The following is an 11466-nucleotide window of genomic DNA, read 5'->3' on the forward strand; positions in this document are numbered from 1 at the left end:
TCGGGACGAGGAAATGCGGCCCGTGGGGTGCGTGTTTGAGACCCCTGATCTAGACCATCCCTGACAGGTGTTTGTTCAACCTGCTCTTAAAAATTCCCAATGATGGAAATTCCATAGCCTCCCTAGGCAATTCATTCCAGTGCTTAACCACTCTGACAGTTACGAAGTTTTTCCTAATGTCCAACCTAAACCGTCCTTGCTGCAATTTAAGCCCATTGCTTCTTGTCCTATCCTCAAAGGTTAAGAACAATTTTTCTCCCTCCTCCTTGAAACAACCTTTTATGTACTTGAAAACGTATGTCCCCTCTCAGTCTTCTCTTCTCCAGACTAAACAAACCCAGTTTTTTCAATCTTCCCTCATAGGTCATGTTTTCTAGACCTTTAATCATTTTTGTTGATCTTCTCCGGACTTTCTCCAATTTGTCCACTTCTTTTCTGAAATGTGGCGCCCAGAACTGGACACAATACTCCAGCTGTGGCCTAATCAATGCGAAGTAGAGCAGAAGAATTACTTCTCATGTCTTGCTTACAATACTCCTGCTAATACATGAACTAAAGAGAAGAGCTAAAAGGAGTTTAGTATAAGAAGAGCTTATTAGAAACACTAAGAAAATTATTTTTAGCCTTTCATTTGGTGGCTTCCCAATCAGACCCCAGAGTGAGTTCTCTGCTGTTGTGCCCTGGAAAATATGAGGATGATCTTACAGTTAGAGCCTAGGGCTGGGTCTGAGGACTCCTGGGTTCTACTTCCAACTATAACTGACTCGCTCTCTTTGGATACGTCACTTCAAATCACTTCTCCCCCCCCAATCTATAAAATGGGATTGATAAAACTAACCTACCTCTCAGGGGAATTGTGAGGCTTGGGGATCCACAGATGTGAGATGCTACAGAAGTACAATATATCATTAGAAGCTCTCAGAGGACCGTGGCAACTCTTCCTTCATTTTGAGCCACATTTCCTTCCTTTTCTATTCTCCCTACCCTCTCAGTGTTCCCTGGTGGCCATCTTACTACTTTTCTAGAGATGAGACAGGAGGACTTCTCTGCTACACTTTGAATGAGGCGATGTAGCTCTGTCCAGGACCACCATGGGGGCATTCTTTATCACCCCATTCACACAGGTGACCCTCATTATCAGCTTCATCAAACAGCCTGAAGCATCACAGATACTGAGACAAAATGAGGGTTCAGAAGTAAAAATTCAAACCTAAATATGTATCACTGAAGGTACCTAACTTACTTTGATCAATAAGGAACGTCGAAGGCTGTCTAGGGCCAGGTATCCAAGGAGGTTCTGCAGCACTGCAGTCTACAATGAAAAGACTAGGATTACTTATACTGAGCAGAAAGTTATCAATCAGCAAGGACTTTACACACTCACACTCTCTCCCCTTCCATCCCACCCCCCATTCCGGGTGATTTGATCAGAATGTTCAGGGAAAGACTGTGCACAGTTTATGCAAACCCACAGCGCTCCTAGGAAAATTAGTTAGAGCATGTTGTGCCTGGGTATTTCAGTGCCCAAATTATTTCAGATCACACAGTTTCAGTGATATCTATGGCACCCAAGAGAGGGTTCCTTCTAGTAAAAACCCCACTGAACCAACCCATGCACAGCAAGTCTTATTTAAAATAGTGTTCCTACTATTAAATAAAAGGAACGTGAAGTCAGGGAACCTTGTCCTTCCCTTCGCTAAAGTCTTGAGCATTAATTAGATTGTGTGTGGGAGAGAGGCACAAGATGCTCCAGAACACAATCTTCACATTCTACACCCTAATGGGCTCTAGTGCTCACTCACTGCCCTGTTTCACTTCCACATCATTTCTCTCCAACCTCTGAGAGCACAGATAATTCCAAATCAAACTCCGAGCTGCTCCAGTGCACTTCTCCTCCCTGTCCTCTTGGGGGAAGGTCACACTTGCTCCCAGCCTCTCCCCCTGGATTCTAGATGGGATCAGAGCCTCTAGCTCCCCAGACTGCCAATGTCATATGCAAATCCTCCCTTGGCGTTCTCAGGAGAAAAGGTGACAACACTGCTGATCACCACAGATTGACCTACAAGGCAGAATACAAGCCTAGTGTCTTGAAAGGAAACACCTGGTCTGCCTTACTGGACAGGGAGAAGTTATAGCAATCTTCAGCTGAGGCACAAGTATATGTGAGGAGTATGGAATCTGGGGAAAGGCTTCAGAATAAAGCCCACGACCAGAGACCTGGAGCTTCCCTAGGCAAGAATTCAGCACTTTGAAAAACATTGGCCTTCCTAACAACTAGGAGGGCGTACATTCCCCATATTGACACAGCAGAGCCCTTACCACATAGCTGTACTGCAGGAGTAGTAGTTTCTGGGTCACCACAAACTGAGCTTTCTTGTTTTTCACAACCAGATTCCCCAGTAATCGTGACAAGACATCCGCCCTAGCAAGACAGGTCAGCAGCAAACTATCAGAGATCCATTTATCTGAACTGCTTCAAGCTGATTTCAATCAGATCACGATTTTGTAAGTGGCTGCCCAATTGCAATATAATCAAAAGTCGTAGATCACTCAAACAGCTTCCATGCAGTGCTACCACACAACTACAAAAGTTATTAATGTAGCAAAAAGATCTAGTGCTGTTTGAAATGGTGTTGAAGGATTACCAGTGAAGGAATCCCCAGCTATTCCAGTCCCAACCTTTCCCAGGAAGTGGCACCAGGTGAAATGATGGTGCACAGGCCAAGATCCTTCAAGAAATAATGTACTGGTGTTTATACACCTGAGGGAATTCTGAGCCAAAAAAAATAAAAATTATTTGCAGAATTTTAAAATATTGTGCACAATTCTGCAAATTTTGTCAATAACTAAATGTGGCTCCAGAATGGCAGTGGGGAGCACAGGCCACTGGCTGCACTGAGATGGGAGATCACCCTGAAGCCCCCACCTCTTCCAGTACAGGCACTCGGCAGTGAGGCTGCACCTGACCCTGACACAGTGCAAGTGCTGGGCCTGCCCCAGAAACACCTCGGGGCCCTGCCCCTCTGTGCCAGGCGCACCAGGTAAGGCTGGGCAGGCTCAGCCCAGCAGGATCTAAGTGTGGAGGGATACAGGTGTGTGGTGAGAGGTTTCTGTGTGGGGTAATCTGGGTGCGGGTAGCTCAGTGGGAGATCTGGATGCACTGGGGCTCGCTGGGGGGTGCAGGGGCAATAGGACTCTGCAGGGGATCCACGTGATGGTGGTTGGGCTCAGTGGCGTGGTCTGGGTGTGGCAAAATGGGGCCTGGCAGGGGTGAGGGCTCAGTGGGGGTGTCCAGGTGCTGGGGAGGGGGCTTCCAGGTGCAAATGGTTGGGGCTCAGTGGGGTGGGGGCTTATTGGACGGGTCCAGGTGTAGGGAGGTAGGGCTTGTCAGAGTGAGGGTTTGATGGGCCTGCTTAATGGGGGATCATCAGCTGCTGCCTTGGGGACACCATATGCCAGGCTCCTGCTTCCCCCCGTGCTACCCCTATCCCCTTCTCCATCCCCCTCCTCACTCCCACATCCCCCTCCCCCTGCCCTATTCCACCCCCCTTCCTTCCCCACTGCCTCTTCCCACCACCCCCCTTACCCAGCCCCACTGTGGGCACTCACTGTTCCACAGAAAATAGGAAGGCTCCGAGCACACAGAAGGGGAGCACAACTGGCACTAGGACCCAGCAGGCTGTGTTCCGCGGCAGAGTCAGTGGAGCCCCAGACGCAGCAGAGCTGGGTAGCTCTGCATTTGCAGAAATGGGGGTGGGGACAGTGCCATGTAACCCCATGTGTCCCGGCATGTAACCCCATGTGCCCCCCATGCCTCACCTTTGTTTGGGGAGCAATCCCCCCCACAAAAAAAACTGCATACATGATCACCAGCTTCCCTTTGCTTCCCTGCTGTTTCTGCAGGGAAAAGCAGGAAATCTGCAGGGAGGCTGTTTTCTGCGGGCACGCAGTCCCACAGAATTCCCCCAGGAGTAAGGTGTAGCTAGAACAACTACTTCCTTCTCTCCCAAATCTTGATTTCTTACCCTGGTGCTTTCTGAATAAAGCCGCAAACCACTGCTTCTATCCAACGATCTGGCACACACTCGACCAGTCGCCAGCACATCCTCTGCCAGATGCAGTCCACCTTGGTGAGATCCATTAGGCGTGGCACCAACACATTCAGAATTTCTTCTGTATTGAGAACAAAAGGAAGCTCATTGATTACAGGGAGCTGGGCAATAGCCCACTGCATAGTCCATGTGGATAGTTTGCAAAATCAAGCTGCTTATAGAGAGATAAACATGAAGACAATGCCTTTTCCAATACAAGTTTGCGCCCAATGATTCAGCACCTACAACACACAATTCTTCTCACAGGTATGCCCTACCTGCAGGTTCACCTGGGCTTTCACTTGTAGCCCTAGTGGCTGTGACACTGGCAGACCAGGTGTCAGCTCATACCAAGGCACATAGGTCTCCACTGAACACTGATAAATACATAGCTGGAACCTGTGCGGTTCACCTGTGTGTTAGTATTGTTCAAATAGGTATTAGAATTATAAAAATGTGTTTAGTGTTTAGACTATGAAATGCTTGTAAGTTGCTGCATGCATTAATCTCATTTATAATATCTATGTGCCATATTATAAGGTAAAAGTGTTTGCTCTGTAACTGTAAATCACAAGACAGAAGAAAAGCATTAAGAAGCGTGAAATACTAGTTTCCCCACAGGAAATGTTATCTTCTTCCCAACACCAGACAAACTATTGTGGAACATCAGAGGACAAAATACTTTGTTGATTGCTCCCCTGTCCAACCCCTCATGAAGAGGAGACATGTAAGTGAATTGCTCCCAACAGCTGAATTTGCAACTTGAAGCAGAAGGGAGGGGAAGGAATAAAAAGCCCTAACAAGGAGAAACTGTATCTTTTATGCTGCTTGGGTTTTGAGGGGCAAGGATTACTAAGCATAAGCAAAAGATCCCCAGGGCTTGGCTGGGGTTAGCCCCAAAAGGACATATAGATCTTGCTTATGACAGAAGCTTCTATTACTTTTTGAAACTTGAGATTGGAACTCATTTGTGTGTATATACATTTACCTCTTTTAAATCTTGTAAATAAAACTCTCTTATTTCCTTTTTCTAGTTAATTTTTAGATATAGTCAATCCTCTAATAAACTAAGAGTTGTCTTTGGTGTGAGACCTAAGGAGAAATCTTTGGGACTGGGAGTAACCTGAATATTATTGTGATTTTTGGTGTAAGGAACCATCTATCACAAAGGAAGGCTTTCCTGGGTGACAAGATAGATCACAGTACCCAAGAGGACTATCTGTGGCTCCATGTTAAGGCTGTTATAGTGCTGGAGGAGTTTACACTTGATAATTGGCTGGTGAAATCTAAGTAGAACTCACAACTAATTTGGGGTTTGTACTCTGCTTCTTAACAGTCTGCCCTGAGGTTGGTACCCACACACTCTTGAGCCATTGCAAGACAGCTTGACAGTAGCTTCCAGGAATCCCTTGTTGAAGTAGGAGATTGGAATGCCTTCCTTAACTTCCCCATCTGTTACATGCTACTGCACATGAGGAGCAGCCTTCACCTGCTCCAAAATGCTAAGTGAAACCAAAATGAAGGATCATCACATTCACAGCCTGTTATCTAGGGGCTGCGATTTTTAACTCATTGGTGTTTACAATGCATTTTCAGAACCTCAGATGGAAGGTACTAGGGAAGAATAATGCCCAGGACAGCAGGGCTCCTGGAAGACTAGCGTTCTCGTTGACTCTTGGGAGAAGGAGAATGGAACACACTCAGATCAGCCACGGAGAGAGAGAGAGAGAGAGAAAGAGAGGTAACAGACACACAGCTGGGATACCTCAGAAAGGAGAGAAGGCCATGTCTACAAACTGTAGGCAACATCCCAGGCCACGAATTAATGTAGGCAACATCCCAGGCCACCTCCCTCTTTTAGTGACCACCCTATTACAATCACGGTTCCTTGTTGATGTAATTCTATCATATCCTTTAGCCCAAAACCATGTTACAAGGCACTCACCTCGTCTCCCATGCACGCATACCTTCCCCAGCACTTGAGACACGAAGGAGATAGAACAGTCCAAGCCACCTGTGGTATAATGAGACACATGTTTAATGAAACACTTAGATTGCCGGCCATCGACATCTTCCTAGAGGTGGATTATCAGGATACCTCCCCTTGTACGGTTTCACTCTCTCAGTGCAGCAGTAGTTGGTCTGCAATCTCACCTCTCAATGAGTCAGAGATCCTCTGCAACACTTGGATGATTTCAGTAGCCAGCAGAGGGAAATAGTTTTGTGGGAAGAATATAGGCAGGTTATTCCCCTGGAGCTTGTTGCACAAGTGGTCAGGCAGACACACAACCTTGTTGAGGAGGGTCTCTTGAAACGTGGGTAAACCAGCCTGTGCCTGCTGATGACAGACCTCCCACATCAGAGCCGACATGCCTCCCGTCTGCAGAAACTGTTCCAGGATGCTAATGACCTTCATCAGGCGAAAGCTGGGACTGGAAAGAAATAAGAATGCCCCCTCCCCCTTTTAATTAATGAGGAAGAAGACACACAAATGAGAATTATAGAACTGGAAGGGACCTTGAGAAATCATCTACTCCAGTCCCCTGCACTCATGGCAGAACTAAATTATCTAGACCATTTCTGCTCTTAAAAATCTCCAATGATGGAGTGGCAATCATGCCACTTTCTGCTGTGATCCCATCAATCACACACAGTGCCACAATGCACCAGAATGTAATTTAAGATTAGCAGTGAAACAACACTCTATCCCTACAGCTCCTTCTGCCTGTGACTCTCACTGCACTTTACACGCATTAACGAATTCAGCCTCACTACCCCCATGGGAGGTGTGGAAGAAGCATAATTTCCCCATTTGAAAAACAGGGAAAAATGAAGCACCGAGAGCTGAAATGACCATCTCAAGGCAACACAGTAAGTCAATGGCAGAGCTGGGAACAGAAGTCAGGTCTCCTGGCTCCCCTGTGTTTTAACCACATTATAATCTTTCTATCAATGTAGTTATATGCCTTTTACCCTTGGTCCCTGAATCGTGGCCAGGATGCCAAAGCCAGGAATCAGGACCATCTTAAACATTCCCCTTTAAAGATTTGATGTGAAAAGACCTCTCTATGCTCACAGCTGAGCCTGGGGATTTGATTACAATCACTCATTCTTTCACATCATTACAACTATTGCAATGTGTAGTATAGGCAGGCCAGTGCCCATACTCAACACCCAGATTAAAGCATGAAAAATGACCATACAGTTACCATTATTCATGGACGAGGCTACAAATAGGTCTTTTCTGCACTAAACTGAAGCCATGTTTACCAGATCATCAGACTAGGTTGGAATTGTAGTGTGAAGGGGCCATCACATGTTTACATGCTTTAAGTGCTAAAAAATATGGGGCTGAAGCCAGGCTTACCCCGTAGAAATGATGGAGTCCAGCAGAACCAGAAAGACTTGGTCAGCTGGCCCTTCCAAGAAAAAGCTATCCCATAATTCCTTCTGCTGATCAGAGGTAAGAAGTTCTATCCAATCTGGACTCAGGTTACTGACAAGACCTCGCAGAAAGGCAGAAAAATGCACACGGGTAAATTCTTCCCTCTCCTTCAGAGGGGCTTGGTTTTCAGTTCCACCTAGGTAGCACTTAATTGTGCCAAGCGCCTCTGAGATCTGGACTCCATTCCTGGAAGAGGAAAGGATGTTGATAGCTTCTTGGACCGCATGTCCGACTTCAAAGGGCTCGGGATCCATTCAGTAAAGTCACGCCTGGAACTGATCAAACAAAGGGGAAAATGAAGCAGAGAATGATGGTGCCCCCAACACCTGGCTACTGCGATCCCTCTGAAAGGGCACTCTGTTTAGCCTGCAGACGAGATGAGTCTGGTAGTCTCAGTCGAGCCACTAGTAGGTGTTTCCCCACATCACAAAACTTCAACATAAATTGGCAGGCCTGCAGGCCTCTACTCAGCACTGGAGGATTATTAGTTAATTATTATTATAATTTATTTGTATTGCAGTAGCACTTCAGAGAAGAGCCTTGCAAATTCAATATCCGCAAACCATTTATGCGGATCGGATGCACATGTATCCGCACAGGGCTCTACTTAAGATCCCCTGTCATGTACCAGGGCTCATGATTTGACTGAGATCAGAGCCCCATGGCACTAGGTGCTGTACACACATATGGAGCCTCAGGATGTTACGTGTTGTTTGCACAGGAGCTGAGATCAGGGTCCTGTGGAGCTAGGTGCTGTACACAAACACACAGGGCCTGAGGACATCAGGCACAGTGCATGCACATACATGGTCTCAGGGTGCTAGGTGCTGTGCACACACACAGGGGCTGACCAAGATCTGGGCCCCAATGTGCTAGGCCTTTACACACACACACACACACACGACCTCAAAGCACAAGGAACCCCTCTTTTCCTGCCCCCAACCCACATCCTAAGGGTGCAGATGCTGTGCACGCATGCACACAGGGCCTGTGTCATTGCACAAGCATACATACAGGCCCACGACTGCACACACACACTGGGGCCCACGGTTCTGCACGCACACAAGGCCCATGGCACTATATGCTGCACATACACAGGGGAACACACACAGGGCACACACATGGACACGGGGCCTGCGGCGCTAGGTGCTGCGCGAGCGCACACACACACACACACACACACAGCCCACAACGCTAGATGCTGTGCGCGCGCGCGCACACACACGGGGGTGGGTGGCGGAGGGGAACCGGCGTTAAGCGCTGCACACACTGGGCCCACAGCGCTAGGTACTGCATGCGCACAGGCGCGCGCACACCGCGAGGGGCGGTCCCGGTCCCAGGCGCTCGCAGCCCGCCTACCCCGCTCTCCAGTGGCGCCGGCCGGGGTCCGCGGAGGGCAGGGGCAGGAACGGGGCCAGCAGAACCCCAGGCCCAGCGCGAGGCTCGAGTGGGGGCAGGGCGCCGCGATGTGTCTCCCCCTCCCAGAACCCCTTTACAGACTCACCCTTCCGGCCCGCGCGCTCTTCCCGCCGACACCTTCTCGCTCTGTCACCCAGCTAAGATTCGCCACACACCCCACCTCCGGTCCCGGGCTGTCGAATCTACTGAGCCGGCGCTGCAGGCAATGGTTGAAATGCCCCGTCTTAAAGAGACAGTAACACACGTGACGGGGGAACGTCTGCTCCTCCCAGCGCCCGGGCTGTAGGTGTTCCCACTCCACGCAGGGCTGGATTAACCTTTTGTGGGCCCAGCGCCAAAGATTGATGGGCCCCCATGGGGACAGTGCAGCATGGCACGGGGAGTGAGCGGCCCCACTCTGCCCAGCGCGCTGCAAGGGCACGATTTACAAACCAGCCATTACCCGACATACAATGTCCTGCCCAGCCCTGTGCTACCAGCATGTCCCTTCCCCTCGGGGGTAGGCCTATGCCACGCCACAGAGCCAGCCCCGACCTAACACTGGAACAGCCCTCCAATTCCCTATGGCCAGAGCCCACCCCCCTCCACTATGCCTAGTGCCACCCCAAGGCCCTCCCACAAATGCCTGCACACCACCACTCCTGCCCAGGGCCCCCCTGCCCACAGCCCCACCACAACTGCTCAGCACCCCACACAGAACCACAACTCCCTATTGTCCCAACACACAGATCTTCCCTGCCCCATCACCACTCCCCTGCCCCAGCCCTCCAGACACCGACTCCCCCACACCCTGCCTCCCAGCCCTGCTGAGAGTCAACTGTCTACCAAGCTGAGCTGCCAGTGCAGGTCCCAGGGCAGGGAATTGCTCCGGCCCCTCGGGAGTGGTGCTATCAGCCAGGCCAGGGCCTGCCCCAGCCGGGCTCCCTCAGGACCCACTTGCCTGGAGGGGTTCAGTCAAGCCCTTCACACTCTCCCCCTAACTGGCCGACACTGGCCAGGCTTCTGGACCAGTCCCAGGCAGCTCAGCTCCAGGGAGACAGGTGGGGCCCCACAGGTGGTGGGAAGCAGAGACTGCCCAGAGTCACAGGTGCACTGGACTCTGGCCAGGGGGCAGAGAGAAGCCAGGGGGTGAAGAGGAGCCTTCAGCAGCAGGCCAAGAAGAGCAAGGAGGAAGGGGGCAGGAGGGGAAGAGCCAGCAGGATCTCAGGGCACAGTGCAAGCGGCGCAGGCTAGGACCCCTTCTGACCATGGGCCCAACTCCATGGCACCATTGTAAACCCGGCACTGCCTCCACACACTCACTATTCACCCCACATGGGGGGGGTCTCCCCCACCCCACTCCTACCCTGTTGTGTCTCCTGACCAAAGCCAAGTCCCGAGAGCTTACAGCGGCGATACTAGAAAGCTTGTTCAAGGCATGTCACAGCACCCGGCCTGGGGGGGGGGGGGGGGGGAGAAAGAGGTTGATCTTGGCCCCAGGACTGGAAAAGGCGAAGGTGTAATAAGCAACATGCAGACTAGCCCAGAATGGGCCTCTGGGATTTCTTTATTCCTAGCAACACTGCTGTAGGGGTCAGTACCCATGGTGGAAACGTGCTAGCCCAAGGCTGTATGTGTACATGCCTTATGTGGATGGGTTGTATTAGCTGGGCTACACCATGTGTATCATGTGATCTGGATCGGCAGCTGCATGCTTACACCTGTTGTCACTTGGTCAGGGCTGAAGGGAGTTCTTAGATTTCCATCTCCTAGCTGCAAAGGAGATATTGTGTTGCCTGTTCCTGTCCCTTTACACTGCTCTTCTTCCTGGGCTCCTGTCCCATGCCACCGTGCCTCTTAATACAGCACCTTGGAGCAGGTTGTCACCTAGCATCAGGTGTATTTGACATCCTCCCACATTTGCCTAGGGCAGGTAGTGGGATGTGACAACATACAGAACAAGACTGTCCACCATACTTTTTTTTTTTTGCTTATTTTTTGCAAATTTAGGTTTTTGCTGAATGGCACTGGCTTGTCAGCTCGATTGATCTTTAGCCACAAAAAGCCCTCCAATACTGCCCCGCTGGTTGTCTCGGCAGGACGCAAAGGGAAGAGTATGGGTCTCACTACAGACTCTGACCCATAGTCGCAGAAATTCAGGAGTAGCATCAGCCTCTTTTGAAACTAGTGTGACATGCTCTCTGGTACAACTATGCTGGGAGGAATCTCCGATCAAGCCTTCCAGACTGTAGCTGAAGCAGCAGGGGAGTAGAAGGGAAGAAAAATGCAGTTCAAGCTGCACTTGCTTTATTTTTTCTGTGTGAATGCACTGGCTTCATGACACAATCACTGTTCTCTAGCTCAAATTAATTCCATTACTGTTCCTCTTGATCAGCCAGCTGCCAGTGCCAGTAACATGAAGCTCACCCTTTCCAGGATTAAATGGAAAGATTTTATCTTAACATTTAAAATAAAAGGAGCTGTTAGAGTTGCTTCCTCTATACACAGGTGAGGCCAATAGTCTACAGGGAA

The 11466-nt window shown here is 49.7% G+C and overlaps 1 protein-coding gene across 5 annotated transcripts in view; it reads right to left on the bottom strand.

Moving 5' to 3' along the window:
* The window catches only part of TELO2 (telomere maintenance 2), a 41380-nt gene extending 31949 nt beyond the window's left edge, over nucleotides 1-9431 (bottom strand). For 2 of the 5 annotated variants that reach the window (XM_044980313.1, XM_044980311.1), the window contains exons 1-7: nucleotides 9041-9427; nucleotides 7459-7811; nucleotides 6246-6523; nucleotides 6037-6105; nucleotides 4026-4173; nucleotides 2320-2422; nucleotides 1244-1312 (exon numbers count right to left, since the gene is read on the bottom strand). In XM_044980313.1, coding sequence (XP_044836248.1) covers nucleotides 1244-1312; nucleotides 2320-2422; nucleotides 4026-4173; nucleotides 6037-6105; nucleotides 6246-6523; nucleotides 7459-7790 — 999 coding nt within the window. In that variant the 5' untranslated portion in view covers nucleotides 7791-7811; nucleotides 9041-9427. Of the gene's footprint in view, nucleotides 1-1243; nucleotides 1313-2319; nucleotides 2423-4025; nucleotides 4174-6036; nucleotides 6106-6245; nucleotides 6524-7458; nucleotides 7812-8895; nucleotides 9010-9040 lie in introns of those variants that run through there. The other 3 variants (XM_044980314.1, XR_006572495.1, XM_044980312.1) reach the window with 2 other exon arrangements.
* Nucleotides 9432-11466: the final 2035 nt, after the last annotated feature.

The sequence above is a fragment of the Mauremys mutica genome, chromosome 11 (genome assembly GCF_020497125.1).
Source record: "Mauremys mutica isolate MM-2020 ecotype Southern chromosome 11, ASM2049712v1, whole genome shotgun sequence".
Taxonomy (NCBI): domain Eukaryota; kingdom Metazoa; phylum Chordata; order Testudines; family Geoemydidae; genus Mauremys; species Mauremys mutica.